The 19,406-nt window shown below is 45.2% G+C and overlaps 1 protein-coding gene across 2 annotated transcripts in view; it reads left to right on the top strand.

Annotated features, from left to right (window-relative positions):
• The window catches only part of SDK1 (sidekick cell adhesion molecule 1), a 2,285,003-nt gene that overhangs the window by 2,122,429 nt on the left and 143,168 nt on the right, over nt 1–19,406 (top strand). For both annotated transcript variants that reach the window (XM_085629198.1, XM_085629197.1), the window contains one exon: nt 5,030–5,167. In XM_085629198.1, coding sequence (XP_085485324.1) covers nt 5,030–5,167 — 138 coding nt within the window. The remainder of the gene's footprint in view (nt 1–5,029; nt 5,168–19,406) is intronic.

Here is a 19,406-nt window from a genome sequence, read left to right as displayed (position 1 = left end):
TCTTCTGTCTCTCATGGCTCTGTCCAAACATGTAAGAGAACAGATCTCTGCTGTGTTTGGCACCAGCTCCAATACACCGCGAGGGAGTAAAAAGGCACATTGTTCAGTGTGTTTGTCATATTTGGGAATGGTGGGCTACAGAGGGAGAAGATACATCGCTGTAAAGGTAACAAGCGCTAAACCACAAGGCCGCGAAAGTTAATTGTTGTGAAGGAGGGGGAGCAGGAGATGAACCCGCGAGTGGTGCATGCGTGCGCAGTCAGCTCTTTTTTGAAGCACATACTCGTGCCTGTGGCGCGCCCCCTGCTCGCTCCTGCAAGGTGTATGTCGCCACAAGCACGAGTATGTGCTTCGAAAAAGCTGAACGACGGCTAAAGATCTCCTATGCAGCGCATGCGCGCTGCGTAGGCGAGACCTAGAAAGGAGCAATCAAAGGGATTCCAAAATTCCAAAGGGGTGCAGGTTTCTATTCAAGATTCTTCCTCATCAAGAAAAAATCAGTGGATTGGCGCCCCATCCTGGACCTTCGTTCCCTCAACAAATTTCTCAAAAAACAATCATTTTGAATGTTTTCTCTCCAAAAAGTGCTTCAGTTTCTGTCTCATGGAGATTGCATGACAACACTGGATCTTCAAGATGCCTATTGTCATGTCCCCATCCTACCCAGACACAGAAAATTCCTGCGCTTCAGAGGCCTGGCAGAGACTTCCAATTCAAAGTCCTCCCCTTCCGCCTCCGCTCTGCGCCCCGAGTGTTCACCAAGGTTTTGGCACCGGTGGCAGCACATCTTCGTCAAGCGGGCGTCCAAATTTTTCCCTACCTAGAAGACTGCCTTATCAAAGTGCAGTCATTTGCAGTGGCAACGAGACACTCAAATATGCTGGTCTCTATTTCAATCACTGGGCCTGTCCATAAACCTGGAAAAGTCACACTTCACCCCCTCTCAGGTTCAGACTTTCTTGGGAGCCATGATAAATACTCAGACAGCAAAGGCGTATGTCTCAAACGAAAGACAACAACGGATTTCCAAGCTGGCATCTCTTCTAGGGGCAAGAAAGTCAGTTTCTGTTCGACAGTTCAAGTTGCTTCTGGGAATGCTATCTTCCTGCATTCCCTTAATTCCCAACTGCCGTCTCAAAATGAGACCATTACAAGAGGAAATCGACAAACAATGGCATCAGGTCTCAGGGTTTTTCGACGATGTGATCATCATCACTTCTCGGATGCACAACGCGTTGCTGTGGTGGACTCACAAAACAAACTTGTCAGCAGGCCGCTCCTTTGTAGCAGATGATCCAAGTCTCATCCTTACAACAGATGTGTCCCTCGAGGGATGGGGGCACATCTTCAAGGCCTCACAGTCAAGGGCAAATGGAATGCTCTGTAACGAACTTGGCACATACACCTTCTTGAGTTACTGGCAATATTCCTGGTGTTACGATCTTTTTGCACCCTTCTTTAAGGTGCTTCAGTGTTGATCCGGATGGACAACACTACAAGCATGCATTATGTGAACAAACAAGGGGGTACAAGATCCACTTTGCTCTCCCTACAAGCACAACAGATCTGGAACTGGCCGATTCAACATCAAATAACTTTATCAGCAGTTCATGTTCCGGGAGTGTCCAATGCTCTGGCGGACTCCCTGAGCAGGTCAATCTCGTCCAACCACGAGTGGAAACTTAATCAGCCAACGCTAGACAGCATCTTTCAGTGTTGAGGACGGCCCAATCTGGACCTATTTGCGACCAGTCAGAACCGTAAATGCCAATTTTATGCAAGCTGGCTTCCCCAACCAGGATCGTGCTGGAATGCTTTTTTGATGAATTGGTAAAAAATGTATGCTTACGCTTTTCCGCTGATTCCTCTTTTCCTAAAGGTGCTTCGGAAGATGCGGAGGGAGCCATGTCGCATTCTTCTCATAGCCCCCAGGTGGCCTTGCCAGATTTGGTTTTCAGAGCTACTCCTTCTGTCGGAGAGCGATCCGATAGTACTTTGTCCAATTCCAGATCTTCTCACAACGGACCAGGGGCAGGTCTGCCATCCGGATCCAGCATCTCTGAAATTGGCGGCTTGGCGCCTGAACACTATAAGTTTGCCAAATTAGTGATTCCTTCCGACTACGGGGAGGTCCTTGCTAATGCCAGGGCTCCTTCCACTATGAAGACCTACAAACTTAATTGGAAACGGTTTTGCCTTTGGTGTGAAGCTTCAAATGTTCACCCAGTTCGTTCTCCGCCTGACAACTTTTGCCTTTTTTCTTGCAATTAGCAAAATCTGGGTTATCTCATGCTACCCTTAAAGTGTTCCTGGCTGCAATTTCAAGGTTTCGACAAGATGGTTCCAATTCTCTTTATTCTTCTAGAATAATACAACAATTCTTCAAGGGTTTATTCCGGATGTTCCCACCAATACGACGCCCTCCTCCATCTTGGTATTTAAACATTGTGTTGGCTCAACTCATGAAGTCCCCATTAGAACCCATTTATAGGGCTCAGCTTAAATGTATCTCTTGGAAGACTTCATTGCTTTTGGCTCTTACGTCAGCTTGACAGGTCAGCGACATACAGGCTTTTACTAATAAACGGCCTTTTCTGCCATTCACCAAAGACTCAGTGGTGTTCCGCACTAATCCGACATTTATCCCAAAGGTGCCTTCTGATTTCCACTTAAATGAGACTGTCATCTTAAAGACTTTTTTCCCTTATCCTCAGTCGCCAGCCGAAAAGGCTCTACATTCTTTAGATGTCAAAAAGTGTTTAAAATTTTATCTGCAAAAGACAGCACCTGTTCGAAAAATTGATCAGCTATTTGTTGCTTATGGCATGATGCGTAAAGGACATCCAGTAACCAAACAGAGTATCACTAGTAATTTCCTTTTGTCACCAACAAGCGGGAAAGACGCTTCAGGCTACGGTCAAGGCACACTCTACCAGAGCAGTCTCCTCTTCGGCTGCACTTTTTGCCGGTGTGCTTCTTCACCACATTTGTAGAGCTGCAACATGGTTCAGCAGACACACCTTTAACAAGCATTACTGTCTGGAAGCTGCAGACAATGCTGACAAAGCCGTCGGGCAAGCAGTGCTACTTAACCTTTTTAAATAAGGTGTGCCTCTGTTTCTTCCCTCCTCCTGCACAGAATGTACATTATGATGTATGTTTTAGAAAAAAAAAAAATATATATATATATATATATAATCTTGCAATGATATATATATATATTTATATATATGTGTCTATATATATATATATAACTGAATAGTACAGTTTTGGAATTAATGCCATCTACTCTGATTCAAGCATGTGAATCTATGAAAGACACCCCAATACTGGAGAAGAACATAAGTTACTTGCCTGTAAACTGTGGTTCTCCAGTATTGGTGTCTTTCATAGATTCACATGCGACCCGCCCACCTCCCCTCAAAGGCTCCCTTCGTTAATTGACTTTGTCACTCTCGTGCTAGAAAATCTGAGGTGCTAGGTGGTGCTGACACCTGATTGGCTGGAGTTTGGACTATATCTAATGACTTGGACGAGCTAATAAAGTGACAACTTTTTTTCCTATTGATTGCTATGTTACATTACTTCCTATAGTAATTTTTAGCTTTTGCTATTTTATGTACCGTGGGACTCCCACTTCGACGACGGGGAATGATTCAAGCATGTGAATCTATGAAAGACAACAATACTGGAGAACCACAGTTTACAGGTAAGTAACTTATGTTCTTTTCGTTCACCTTATATTCCTCATTTCATATCGCACATGACCATCCAAGTATATCTTGCAGCTTCTCACAGTGTAACCCCACACCAGACACAGTCTTCCATACCTCCATGCGCACGTCCGTTACAGAGAGGGACAGTTGAACTCAACTGTCCCCTTTCTACTCACCTAATCCAACCAAATGAGGGTTTAACCATGAACTGCAAGGGTAAAACTACGAGAATATATACATTTTAAACTCTTCTTTACATCTTAAGTTGCAAGCGCTGAAACAAGCTACATGATCAGAGCATTTCGCATAGCTGAACGCTAAAGTAGTCATATTCTACCCACACCCTTTCCCAATCATGCATCTAAGCGCTAGCTTGAACCTGGTCCCGGACAAAGCCCGCATACCCATCTTCTAGCTAATCGCACAGTGAATGTGTGTCAAATCTGGAGGTCTTAATTCACTGGGACTTAATTTAAGAGAGTGCCAAAAGCAGGATAAAGCCGCCTTGCCATCCTGTGTTGCGCTATGAGGTTACATGAGGCTCTTTGGCTCTGGGTAAAGATGTTACACACCCCTGAGCGAACTAACATATACAGCAGTGACCAGATAGGAGTGCCCTTGAGCACTTGAAAAACCTTACCGTGTACTAGTTATAAGTATTTGACACTTTCCAATCTCAGCCGGGTGACCTGGCACAGTGGCATGCCAGTACCATGTAAATGTGTCTGTTTTAGTAGTGTACAGAGCTCCAGCTGTTCATCACAAAAATGTATTATTGTGGTTTCAATTATTTTTTTCAAAAATCCACTTATTGTGTGACCTCCCCTTTATAATCTGTGAAGCCTTTGGTCGGCTTGCACCAAATGTGGCATACTGTAATGTAAGCTGAATTCTGAATCTAATTTCCCCCAATTTAGAAGCAAAGATCCCGGGTATTATAAAATTGAAAAATATTGTATAAGTAGCTGGGGGTTTCTTCATTTTTTTTCCTCAGGTAACCTGAACAACTTGGGTTTTCAGAAAAACAAATGAAATCACTCCCTCTTGAACACTTGTTTAGGATGTCATGAACTGTGTCCCAGGTGCAGCTGTGGAGTATCATCGCTTCGTTTAAAAAATCTCCCCCAAAAAACACCATTGCAGCTAATTTGTTATTTCGTCATGTGCAGGCTGGGGTTGCAATTCGTCTTCTACAAGAAATACTGTGTATGGAATGTTTATTCCTATAAACTTTACAGAGAGCGCTTCAATGCACTTAATGTGTTTCTCAGACCAAATTGACCACATTGTTTGCAATGTCGCTGTCCTTTCAGTACCAGGCACCCCCAGCTTCCTGGCATTTTCGGAGGTCACAACCACAACGCTGAATGTCTCCTGGGGAGAACCAGCAGCTGCAAATGGAATCCTGCAGGGCTATCGAGTGGTGTACGAGCCGCTGGCACCAGTCCAAGGTAAGAGGCCACAGAGCTGTTGTTTTCGGAATATACCAAGCTGTGTTTCTTTTGCTTTCCCACACCTCTTTCCTACATGTTTGATTCTCAGTCAACAGCATGCAGCATTTATATAGAAGTCTTAATTTTCCAATGGATGTAAATTATGCACTAGTAGTGTCATTATGAAACCAAGTAAGCTGCTTTGGATACATTATTGTCCTCTGCATGTGCTGTAGCACCCAATGATAACCAAAATGGACGCCGATGAATCATACATTATTTACTCTTCATTCCTATTTTCTAATGGCCCCAACTCTAGTCATGCAGTTCAAAATGGTGTTTGTCCAAGGACACACAATGCAATTGTTTCTGTGTTCCTTTGTATTCTTTTGTCAATAAAGACAGTTTTTTGGGCAGACCACCCGAAACATGTAACCAGTAGCTCTGAACAACCTCATGTCCTGCTCACACCCATCATGACATGCAAGCCCTCGGTCACTCCCTGCACACCCATCGCTCCGCATGTTTACTGGGTGCAAATCTGTACCCAGTAAAATCATGGCTGGAGGGGGGCAGGAACTGAGAGCAGAGTCACAGCCTGGCGCCCGTCGGTTGTCACAGCCTCCCCACTCCTTGGCGCTAGTCCTGCCTGCTTGTAGCAGATGGTAAGTAGCACCTAATTTGTCCCTGGAATGGGGAAAACCAGCAGAAAATGACCCAGTATTTCCAGGTCCACTTGGTTGGTCATCAGTCTAAGGACTAAACCTCATAATACTTCATTTGGGTGCAGGGATACTGGCTTGAATGATATTCTGGTGCAGAGGTTGAAGTACATAACACAGTATGGCAACTGTGTTAAAGTCGCCTGTGGGAAATGCATTACTTCATGGTATCAAGGCTCATTTGGTTAATGCTATGTCGGTCTGTGTGACCAGTCACATAACTGAATCCTATTTGGTGCACTGGGATGTGCTGACATGTATTTATAGTGCTACGAGGCACAGTCCTGTGACTGAAAGCACTGTGAATATGCAAGTTATTATTTTAAAAATTGCATTACACACAGTTTAAGATAGGCTAACAAAATGCACAGAAAAACTTAGGCCCAAAGGCAAAGTGTTGCAGTAGGATTTAGTTTCCAATGCATACATAATTTGCATAGGACAGTTGCCTAAAGTAATGCAAAGTGGCAATTTCCACAACTTTTCATTAAGGGGCCTACTATGGGTGGTACATGGGCATTCCCATGCAAGCACCCATGCGTTTTGTCACAAATCTCCATCTATTAACCTTAGTAGACAGCGATTTTTAACAAAAACCTTCGCCTCCCCGAGGCAGGTGCAACAGTGGAGCAACTTTAAAATAATGCCACATTTTTCCAGCTTTGAATGTGTGCTGCACTGTAAACCGCACATACAAAGTGGGAAAAGTATTAAAGCATAACATTTGTAATGGAAGGGGCTCTTTCCAGTAAAAAAGCTATGCTTGACATCAGGTACACACCTTTGCACTATCGTGCATGGGTGTTTGTATTGCATAAGGCACCGTAGGTGCGCCCGCACGGGGAGAGAAGAAAACCGATATGATGTTGTCTCCTTTCCCTTTAAGGCAATGCAGCGCAGCAACTTTGGTTACAATGCGAAAGTTAGTAAATCTGTCTTTTCGTGTTTAGCATACAATAAGATTGTTAAAAATATATATATTTAGTAATAACTCAATCCAGACTACCTAGTGTAAGTATTTTTATAAGTTTTTATTAGAAGGGTGAGGCCCAGAACTCAGCAGAAACATCCTTACATTACCACTCAAAAACAATATATCTTTGTCACCATGAAGCCTCAAACGGCTCCATCAATTAAACCCATATTCTAACTCCTAAGTAGCCTTTAGATGTGCTGATTAACCTATTACACTCATTTACATTTCTTTCTCCCTAGTGAGAAGACGTATTTCTTCTTTCTCTGTCTGCCTTTTTCTTGGGTTCATCGAACAACAGAACTCTTTCCCTTCCCTTTCACCGAAGGCTAGTGCTATCTAGGCTGGGACGCTTTTTTTTTAAAACAAAAAGTAGGGGAACTGTAACATTAAAAAACATTTGGAATTTCAGGGAACTGTAATTGTAAGATTGGAAACATCATTCCCAATAGATGCTGCCCCCTTCAACCACTGTTCTGGTGCCCTGGTACCCCTGAATCTAAATCTAGCCAATTCATAATGAGTGTCTAAGTAGGCCGACAGACCCCTTCTTTATCACAGTGACGATGAAAAGACTGCATAGGTTATTCATAGATACACATTGTGTAGAATTGCTCATGCCAAGTGTCGTCATGCAAAGTGTGAGGTAATGGTCTGGGGTCATCAGTGATGCAGTCTGCACAGAATCGAATAGAAAACGAATTCTCTCCGGCCGCTTCCAAACACATTGCATGGCCACACACGTTATGGATGATTTGACACCATATGTTCAATCCAAAGATTACTTGACCAAGATGACTTTATAAATGCCTTGGAATAGCCCATATACCATAGGCCATTGAGCCAAACATACTGGCTGAATCACTTTAAGACTTTGCTGCTCTACTAACATGACAATTGGACGAATACATCTCTACTACACTACTCGGGTTATTGTGTTATCAGAAAATAGGCAGTATCATATTTTGTAAACACCCTTGAAAATATTTAGTTTCTATAAAAACTCTGTAGTTAACAATTGTTCAGTACGATGGTGGGCCCAACGTGTTTCTCTCGAGTTTTATTTGCCACTACTTACTATTTTTACCCACATAATTGAGCAATATCAATTGGCATTGAGGCCTTATCAAAAGTTCTAGCCCTATAGGTGAGCTAGGTGCCATGCTGGAGAAGGAAGGGGCAATATTTAACAAAAGCTATGTAAACTATAAAGACTCGTCAAGGTAAGACTTTCAACTAGTTTTCTTATGGCAAAGGTAAGCCTGAAAGGTGGCCCACTTTAAGTAACATTCCGTGCATTTGGTAGCCCTGAAAGCATCCTCGCTGGAACAGGAGCTAGTTCATTGTTACCCTTTTCTTGATTTTTTGTGCATGTAGAGTTTACAAACACATAAACGTATAACTGGTATCCAAAGTTAACTACTAAAATTGATTGATGCCCTGTCACCCTATTCGGAGTTTATGCACTTTAAGTAGAATGACAGGACATCTCCCAATTTTGGCACGTGTCTCATTTCTGTCAAACTTCAGTAACCCCCTCAACACCTCAGACTTGAAAAAACACATTGTAAGGAAGGGCCTCATTTTTGTCGTGGTCCTCCTATTTTTTCCTGTCAGGTTTTGCTAGCTGTAGGATTCTGTGCATTATACCACTTCCAGACAGTAGTATAGACCATATGCTGCTCCCCCTAAAACATATACTGTGCATTGGCTTTACCTAATTAGCTTTATTTAACTATCATCTAAGGCTGTGCTAGATGGTACAGAAAATGCACCATGGAATTGAAGTTAAACATCATACATAGGCTTCAGTATGTATTTATACCACCCACATACATATGTGACAAAAATATATGGTTGGCAGAAGCACAATTGGCTCTGTCTGGGTTGCACTGCACTGGCACATTGGAAGGAGCAGTACCTTTGCTATGCAGGAAACCCTATTAGTATGTCACTCCTAAAGTATGCCTTGTTTGCCCCAGGAATGGTTACTTAATATATAAAAAGCGGCACCCTACACATTTAATATGGTATACCCCCACAGACATCAAATGTACAAAAACAGTTTTCACTGTTTGGATTCAGCTCCATGAACAGGCATAGGTGGATTAAATTATTTATTTCATATGTATGCTTGGGAAAATGCCAGCAAAATGAATCAGTTATTTTCCACTGTTTTCAAAAAATAATTTAATTGTGAGATTACATTTTTGATAATTTTAGTGGAAACTCCCTTTCTCTTCCAGGGGATCCTCATCAATAGTCATAAGCACTGAATATTCCCGCCCATGTGCGGGGACCCCGGAAATAATAAAATTATATATGTAAAAAACATACATATATACAGCTCTGTATATGTATAAACATATATCATTTTTTCCAAGCAAATGCAGCTCCCATAAAAGGCTAGGCAATGTAAATATACACATCCAATAACACATATATATATATATGTATATATAAAGGTATAACAATACACCTAAATCTCTTTTTTTTTTTTTCTTTTTTTTTTTTAATGAGGTAAACACTCATGAGAAAGCAAAAAACAAAGAGAACAAACTGTGGAAAAACACAGATGCACAACACATTGCCAGCCTGCAGGCTGCATTGCAATATAATACCATAGAGACTAAAAAGCCCTGTACAGGTAAAAACTGGCACCGTGCCTTTAAGGCAGCCCTGACTTCCATATCCCATCATGCCTCAGGGGTGACAGTTAGGTCAGTTGTTCTTTCCGGCTCCTTCAGTCAGGACCCTGGAATTCAGCTCTCTTCATTTTTGACTCTTTAGTCAAGAATTATTACAACTTTAAGATTTTTTGGACTTCTTCTTATAACATCTGAGAGGAAGTTAGTATCCTGTGTTTTTCTGACTGATTTTTTTTGCTATTTTGTCAGAAAAATGCCTTCTTTATTTGTTCCATGTCCATCTTGTGGAAAAAAGAAGGCAGCTTCAGACACACATGAGGTGTGTTTTTTCTGTCTGCCGGACTCTCACTCTCCAGCAAAATGCCATCATTGTGAAGACCTTTCCAAAAGGACTTTAAAGGAGAGAGAGAGGATTAGGCTGTACGGCCTAGCAGAACGTTCGACGTCGAAGCAGTTGGTCCCTGTTTGCTCCCCATCGACGTCGGGCTCGGCGTCGAAGACTCCAGCGGCTGGATCGTCGCGGAGAGGTGAGGAGTCAAGGGGAAGTCATGCTGCAAAGAGAAAATCATCGTCGACTTTAGATTCAGCGTCGAAGCGAATGCGTTCGACGTCGACGGCGTCTAAAGGCTCGGCGTCGAGGACTCGGCGCCACAGTTCAACGTCGAAAAAGCATCTGTCGACGTCAAGAGAAGATCGATCGACGTCTGCACAGAGATATCGTTCGTCATCGAAGGAAAGACATCGTTCGACGTCGAGGTCGGCGAGACATCAGTCGACGTCGCAAGAAGTACGTAGGCGATCTCCACCACAGTCGACGTCGAGACCAAGATCGCCGTCAAGATCAAGATCGCCGTCGAGGAAACATCGTTCGTCGGCGAAGAGGCTTTCGACGTCGTCGGAGCATTCGACGTCGAGACAGAAGTCTCCGTCAAGAACGACGTCGAGGCAGACGCCTCCGTCAAGGCCGACGTCGAGGCAGGAGCCTCCGTCGGAGTCGACGTCGAGGCAAGCGCCTCCGTCAAGACCGACGTCGAGGCAGAGGCCTCCGTCGGAGTCGACGTCGAGGCAGGTGCCTCCGTCGGAGTCGACGTCGAGGCAGGTGCCTCCGTCCTCACAGGTCTCCATGGCTTTGGAGAGGTACATAAAGCCTCCGTCGAAGATAATCTCGACGTCGAGACAAGAAGCTCTGAGCCTCGAGGATTCGAGTCAAAGATCTCCGGTGATAGGCCTATCACCGTCGAGGCACACCTCTGCTGAGGGTACGCAGGAGGTGTCACATGTTCGCCTCACGATTCGACCAGTCTCAAGGCGAAAATCTCCTCATAGACTGATATATACAACTCCTGAGTCACCGCGTCTCATATCGATCTCGCCTTCAGGATCAGAGGGCTCAGGTTCAAGATCCGAATCGCCAGAGTTGGTGCATCAATCTCCAGTACCTGCAAGAGAAAGTTCGCAGGAGGAGGACAATGCGGTACCTCAAAGTCCCGTAAGGGAAATGCCTCAGGACTCTGCTATGCCCAACGCAATAAGGGCATCGCTAACAAGATTAAGGGGCATGGAATTCCCAGCGACACCTATCAGACCAAGATCTCGGGGAAGAGAATCCCGAGGTCACTCTCGAGCACCAAGGAGGCGATCCAGGTCTTCCTCCCGCAGAAGACAGTCGACCAGATCAGAGAAAAGGCGCCGTAGAACCCCTTCTACCTCCCCTTCTTCCAGATCATCCAAAAGGGATTATTCACCGACACTCTCGGAGACGCCACCTTCTAGGGTATCTCCGGTAGATGATATTTCTACGTTTCAGGAAGTGTTGTGTAGAGGAGCTACAAAATTAAATATCCCTATGCCGGTTCAGGAGACCACTTCATCCATAATCTTCGAAACTCTTCATGAACGCACAGTGTCACGTCCGTTATTGCCATTAGTCCCTGGTTTGTTGCAACCAGTAATGGATATTTTTCTCACACCAGCAACCACCAAAACGGCGCCGGCGAGAATTCTAAAAAAGTACCGTCCAGCTCCGGAGGATCCTCTATTCCTAAAATCAGATCCTCCACCGGACTCTGTCATCACCGCCGCTGCCAGGAAGACACATGCAGTAGCTGGGTCTTCAACGGTGCCACCAGATAAGGACAGTAAGACACAAGACTCCTGGGGGAGAAAAGTTTGCGGCTCAGCATCCTCAAGCTTAAAGGTGGCCAGTGCCTCGGCGCTTCTGGGGCGCTATGATAGGTCATTATGGGACTCTCTTCAGAGGTTCATTGACAAAGTTCCATCAGAGGACAGACGGGACTTTGAAGAAATCTTGCATGAGGGAAGTCTGGTTTCTAACCAGATCATAAGTGCAGCGGCGGACGGGGCAACACTGGCAGCGCATGAATATGCACACGGAGTCACAGCCAGAAGATCATCCTGGCTTAGATTGACGGCCTTGAAACCGGAAGCGCAGGCAAGAATATTAAATCTGCCTTTCTCCGGTAGTTCTCTTTTTGGGTCCCATGCAGACGAAGAAATGGCCCGTATGAAGGCAGAGCTGGAGACCATGAAAGCTGTCGGGCTTGAAAAGAGAAAAGAGTTTCGACGCCGCAAGGGAAATGACAGGCGCAGTTACCAACAGAGGGTTCAAACCCCTCATTGGTAAAAGAACCAGGACCAGCAAGGTCAAAAGAAACAGCAATACCAGTCCCGCAAGCCATCCAGGGGACGGGGTAACAACAGGCAGTCTAATGCTGGAAACAAAGCTCCGGGGAAGCAATGAGAAGCCGCTTCCTCCGATGCTGTCCACCGCTCCGGTGGGAGGAAGTGTTGCACATCATCTTCCAGAGTGGCAGTCCATCACAAAGGACAAGTGGGTACTGAATATACTGCGTCATGGGTACTCGCTTCGTTTCAGAAGTCACCCCCCATCGATTCCTCCTGTAAATTCATCCCAGCATCTAAAGCAGCTCAGAGAAGAGGTAGCTACGCTTCTACTCAAATCTTCAATAGAGAAAGTACCCATAAACCAAAGGGGAAAATGAGTTTACTCCAGATACTTTCTCATTCAAAAGAGGAGTGTGAAGGTAGAGTTCAGACCCATTTTAGACCTACGGATACTGAACAAACACATAAGGAAGGAAAAGTTTCGCATGCTGGCGCTCCACCAAATATATCCTCTTCTCCGGATGGGCGATTGGATGTGTTCACTGGACCTTCAGGATGCATATTTCCATATTCCCATCCTAAGGAATCATCGAAAATTTCTCAGGTTTGTGGTAGGCAACTCTCACTATCAGTTCAAAGTCCTCCCATTTGGCCTGAAGTCAGCTCCTCGAGTATTCACAAAATGCGTGGCAGTAGTAGCGGCTGCTCTGAGGCGCGCAGGAGTCTTCGTCTATCCCTACCTAGACGACTGGCTAATAAAGGGCTCATCACCACAGAATGTGCGGTCACAGCTGTCGCTATGCCTAAACTTATGTTGCAAGTTGGGTCTCAGAGTGAATGCCAAAAAGTCCAATTTTTCACCAACACAGAGGATCCACTACCTGGGCGCAACTATAGACTCAGTAGTAGGAAAAGTGTTTCCTTCGGAGGAAAGACAGTCATCCATTATGCTAAAAGGCAGGCAGATTATATCCAACAATCTGTCGTCGGCAAGGCAAATCTCTTCTCTGCTAGGGGCCATGGCATCCTGCATCTTCCTAGTGCCCAATGCCAGGCTAAGGATGCGTCCTCTCCAGCAAGATCTCGAGGACAAATGGGATCAAAGGAACTCCCTGTGGGAAGAAAAGGTTTGTCTCTCCTCTGCAGCCAAACAGTCAGTCAAGTGGTGGCTGAAGCTAAGGAATCTACAAGTGGGGATCCCCTTTCATCAGGAGCCTCCAACTCAGACCTTAATCACCGACGCATCCCTTCAGGGATGGGGTGCGCATTTTGGGTCCCTGCAAACTCAGGGACAGTGGTCCAGCAGCGAGCGCTTGTACCACATCAACATGCTGGAGCTCAGGGCAGTCCACCTAGCCCTCAAAGCGTTCCTACCGGCGATAACGACGAGTACCATTCTAGTGCAGACGGACAATACCACCACAATGTACTACCTGAACAAGCAGGGGGGTACTCGATCCAGAACGCTCTCGCTGGAAGCTCAGTCCCTGTGGCACTGGATCCTAGCAAGGAACATCTCATTGAAAGCGGTGCACCTACCAGGAGAACTCAACGTGCAAGCGGACTTGCTCAGTCGGCATTTTCAAGAGCCAGAGGACTGGGTAATCAACGACGAGGTGTTAGAAGACATCTTTGGGGAATGGGGGCGTCCGCAAGTGGACCTCTTCGCGGACGAGCAAAACACAAAATGCCAAGGCTTCGCCTCAAGATACCATCGACCAGGATCCCTAGGGAATGCCCTTTTGATCAATTGGTCAATGACATTTGTGTACGCTTTTCCGCCTCTCCCACTAATCCCCAAGGTGGTGACCAAGTTGCAGAATTCATCTGCCAAGATGATCCTCATAGCACCGGACTGGCCGAGGCAGTGGTGGTACACGGATCTCCTACACATGTCGATCCGCCCCCACAAGCGGCTGCCGTGCAGGCCGGACTTGTTGTCCAAGATGCGGGGGAAGATTTACCATCCCAGCCTTCCCTCGCTGAGCTTAACAGCATGGCTCCTGAAGTCCTCCAGTATGGCCATCTGAACCTTCCCCAGGAGTGTATGTCCATACTGAAGGAAGCCAGGAGGCCTTCGACAAGACACTCCTACTTCTGTAAGTGGAAAAGGTTTTATATATGGTATGCTCAGCATCATTATGATCCCACTAAATGCCAGGAGGATGTAATTTTGCCCTATCTTCTACATTTAGCGAGGGCAGGGTTGAAATTTTCATCCATAAAGGTTCACCTAGCAGCCATAACAGCATACAGGCGTTCGCCTTCACAGCAGTCATTTTTTAAAGTGCAGGTAGTGAAGGATTTCTTGCAAGGACTCAAGAAAGTCTATCCCCCTGTTAGACCTCCCTCTCCTTCCTGGGAGCTAAACTTGGTTCTGTCGAAGCTCATGGGTTCTCCTTTTGAGCCTATTCATAAGGCGACCCTACAGCACCTCACATGGAAGACAGCATTTTTAATAGCCATCACTTCAGCACGGAGGGTCAGTGAGATACAGGCCCTCTGTTCTAAAGAGCCCTACACTATTTTTCATCTGAATAGGGTTGTGATGAGAACTCATCCTTCGTTCCTACCCAAGGTGGTATCGGAGTTTCATGTAAACCAAACCATCTCCTTACCAACTTTTTTTCCCAACCCCTCCTCTCCAGCAGAGAGGGCGTTGCATTCTCTAGATGTCAAAAGGGTCCTGAAATTCTACCTAGATAGGACTAAGAATGTCAGGAAATCTGTTCAATTGTTTGTGAACTATGGGGTTGTCCGTATGGGCTTTGCGGCTTCCAAACGTTCCATTGCTAGGTGGATTGTTTCAAGTATTACATTGGCCTACCAACTGGCTCAGAAACCATTGGGGGCGCGCCCTAAAGCGGCTTTTCTCAATAATGTCCCACTCTCCGAGATCTGCAAGGCAGCCACTTGGAGATCTGTCCACACGTTTACCAGGCACTATTGTCTGGATTCGGACACCAGAGCAGACACTCAAGTAGGACAAGCCTCCTTGAGGAATCTGTTCCATGCATAATCATTTTCATGATTCTCTTTCTCCATGAGTGGTACAACCTTTGTTTCATTTGCCTGCAGGTGGAAGGGGAGCTTCCTACTCTATTCAGTGCTTATGACTATTGATGAGGATCCCCTGGAAGAGAAGGGTAAGTTACTTACCTGTAATCCTAGTTCTCTTCCAGGGGTATCCTCATCAAAGTCATAAGCAACCCACCCACCTCCCCAGGCAAATGAAGGGAAGTGTATTATTCATTATGGAAAGGATATATCTTTGTGTTTAGGACTACGGTCCCGCAAAGAACAACTGACCTAACTGTCACCCCTGAGGCATGATGGGATATGGAAGTCAGGGCTGCCTTAAAGGCACGGGGCCAGTTTTTACCTGTACAGGGCTTTTTAGTCTCTATGGTATTATATTGCAATGCAGCCTGCAGGCTGGCAATGTGTTGTGCATCTGTGTTTTTCCACAGTTTGTTCTCTTTGTTTTTTCTTTCTCATGAGTGTTTACCTCATTAAAAAAAAAAAAAAAAAAAAAAAAAGAGAGATTTAGGTGTATTGTTATACCTTTATATATACATATATATATATATGTGTTATTGGATGTGTATATTTACATTGCCTAGCCTTTTATGGGAGCTGCATTTGCTTGGAAAAAATGATATATGTTTATACATATACAGAGCTGTATATATGTATGTTTTTTACATATATAATTTTATTATTTCCGGGGTCCCCGCACATGGGCGGGAATATTCAGTGCTTATGACTTTGATGAGGATACCCCTGGAAGAGAACTAGGATTACAGGTAAGTAACTTACCCTTATACAATGTAGTTTGTGTTGCCTGAGCTGAATCTGGAATAAAAACAGTTTTGCTACGCTGCTCGCCTCCAGAGGCTCAATACACATTCCCCACTGACTTTAGTAGCCCTGTGCTACAGTGCACAATTTCTTGGCCTCATGGTCCCGGAAAATAGTGGAGTTGTCAATTACTGGCCACTTCACATGAATCTCTAAGGCGTTCCAGTGGTACAGTGGGCAGGGCAAAGGACTGCCGTCTTTTAACTCAGACATCCAAATGAGACTGGTAGGATATGCTCACATTTATTCCGAAGCTTGTCCTACACTTTTGGCTCCAGTCCTTGCAGGGGGAAGGCCGTTGCGGTTCTGGGTCCTGGCCCAGGGAGCAGATTTCATATAAACAGGGAAGTGGTTTAGAGAGCCAGAGACCCTTGTGGTGGAAGAAGGGGTTTAACAGTTTGGATTTAGGGCTTCTTTTAATTTTTAGGGTGAAGTTTAAGAGAAAGTACTGCAAAAGGAGGTGGCCTTAGGGCACGAAATAGACAGGATTTTTGTGTAGAAATTCTGCAGTCAGTGCTAGAGTCCGCGTCAGATTTCAATTAAGGATAGCAAATACATTTTTTATTTGGGGGTAAACCCCACATTCCAGTGGCAACAAAACCTGCCCTCATATGAGCTGAATTCAAATGGATTGCTTCTTCTAAAATGTTCATGCTGGAGTTTAATACCAAGGAAGAACTGCATGTGTTTTTTTTGCTGATTGAAGAGAAGGTAATGAAAATTCTCATTTGCCTTGTAGTTGGAAACTCTATACTTGAAGTAACATGCTTTTGTTGCACTTTTTGTTAACTACAGCTGGTCATTATCAATGGTTTTTCTTTCACTTCTAAACAGATCAGATCCTCCACCTCTTCAGTAGCGTTTGGTGGACGCTGGGTCTGTTGACAAATGAGCACCCTGCTAAGTTAGATTATGAAATCCATGTGAGGAAACGCTATAAAGTAGTCACACTTAATCTGAAAGAAACACATATTGATAGGTTCCTTACCTTAGAATTAACCCCAGGCTTAAGACTGGATCCAGAAAGTTTTCGTCAGCAGTACCCCTGCGAGTCGGAAGTTGGCTTTGTGCGGCTCCACGTCCATCGTTGGCGTTGTGGTCACCGAGATGACGTTGCGGCAGCTACTTAGACGCCGTGCTCGCGCGCTGACATCAGTTCTGTACACGACTTTCCGCGCCAGGAACGCAGAGCCATACAAGATACTGACCACTGTTGCCTTGAAACTAGGGCCCTGAAAGGGATGACCTTAACCCTAGAAATCAGTATGCAGAACGGGGAGGAAGAGTGGGGCGTTAAGGAATGTATCACTACTAATGTTTCTTACAGATATATCATTACGGAAGGTGAGTAACTTGTTCATCTGAAAGAAACACATAGTGATAGATTCCTTAGTTTAGAAGAGATACCCCAGCAATACCAATCCCAGTGGTGGGTCTGTGAACCAAGATCACACCGGGAAGTCCAGGAGAACAGAACAGCCAAAGAAGCCGTCTCTTCGAACTTGGCTGTCCAGGCGATTTTGCTTAGTAAAAGTGTGCAGTGAGGCCCACGTAGCTGCCTGACAGATGTCTTGCAGGGGGACACCACGTCCCAATGTTGTAGTGGCTGCCGACACCCTGGTGGAATGGGCGCGCAGCCCACCTGGAGGCTCCTTCTTAGCCAGAGAATAACAGATTTTAATACACAAGACGACCCAACCGGAAATAGTCGTACGGCCCGACCATTCTTTGCGCCAACGTAGCCAACAAAGAGCTGGTCATCCACCCGGAACTGTTGTTCATGGTTCAAGTAAAACGAGAGCGCACGTTTTGGGTCCAGACGGTGGAGCCTCTCTTCGTCTCTAGAAGGAGGTGTAAAGAAGGTGGGCAAAGTGCCCGATGTGAAAAGCAGTGACAACTTTTGGCAAAAAGGATGGACGGGTTTCTGAGCACAACCTTGTCCAGATGGACAGATAGAAAAGGAGGTTTACAAGAAAGAGCCTGGAGCTCACTCACTCTCCTAGCGGAGGTGATGGCAACCAGGAAAGCAGTCTTTAGAGTCAAGAGACGTAGAGGGCAATTGTGAAGAGGCTCAAAGGGAGCACACATTAAATATGTGAGAACCAGATTCAAGTCCCACTGTGGCATCACAAAAGGAATAGGAGGGAAAAGGAGAGTAATGTCTTTGAGGTATCTATTTACAACAGGGGACTTGAAGAGAGAGGGCTGATAAGGAAGCCTGGAAAGGCCAAAATAGCAGAAAGGTAGCCCTTGATATTGCCCAGAGCAGAGCCCTGCTGGGCCAAAGAAAGAAGAACCAAAAGGACTTCTGAAATAGGGGCAGAAAGGGGATCCACAGCTTTTGCTGTGCACCATGCCACAAATTTGTTCCACCTGCAGGCGTATACCAACTTAGTGGAGGTCCGCCTGGCCGCCAGAATAACATTACAAACTTCAGGAGGCAAGTCAAAAGGAATCAACTGCTGGCGCTCAATCTCCACGCAAGGAGGTGGAGACTGGACAGGTTCGGGTGGAGGACCGTCCCCTGCTGCTGCAACAGAAAATCCTCCCGAAGAGGCAGTCGGATCGGGGGATCGATGGTCATACTGAGTAGCTCGGAATACCATACTCTTCGAGCCCAGTCCGGAGTCACAGGAATTACTTGGGCCCGGTCGCGCCTGATCTTCTTCAGCACTCTGGGTAGAAGGTAAGGTAAGGAATCTATCACTACGAATGTTTCTTACAGATATATCGTTACCGAAGGTAAGTAACTTGTTCATCAATCCATGAAAAAAGATACCAGGTAGTAAGAAAGATGGGGACAGGCATGAATGTTTAGTAGCAGGAAGAACATATGACTGACAGAGAGCTCCTATGAATGTCTGGATTTGTTAAAGGACTTAGAGGTTCATTTTATAAAGTCACACAAAAGACATTTTTTTCATATTCAACATCCATTACTGCCAACATATTACCTAATCCTTGAAAAAGTACAAGAGTTCGAAACGTGTCAGCTGTTGGGTTCCTAAGAAGTACAGGATGTTTAAATAAAAATCAACACAAATTGTAGAAACTTAACATGCATGTGTGTGTACCTCAGACATCATTCTCTCTGGAGCACAGGCTACTTTGTGGTGCACAGTCATGCAGCCTGATACCTAGATGACTTTTATCACTCAGAACCTGAATTTTGGGAACCCACCCCCCCAAAAAAATGTCCTCCTTTTCCCCTTAGTTGTCCAGCTGGGCTCAACGTATTGAGCGTAATGATAGTGAGTCAAGATTTCTCTCCTTCCTCAACGGGTGGTGTTCTTTAGCGGGCTATGCTCATGGTTGTTATGCAGCTGCTATGCACTCTGGCGTTATAGATAGTTAAATTGTTAATAAAAAATTAGTGTGCCAGATCTGTGCTAGCTCGTTAACTCCCC

Source organism: Triturus cristatus, chromosome 10 (genome assembly GCF_964204655.1).
Source record: "Triturus cristatus chromosome 10, aTriCri1.1, whole genome shotgun sequence".
NCBI lineage: Eukaryota > Metazoa > Chordata > Amphibia > Caudata > Salamandridae > Triturus > Triturus cristatus.
This window is presented reverse-complemented; position numbering and strand designations above follow the sequence as displayed.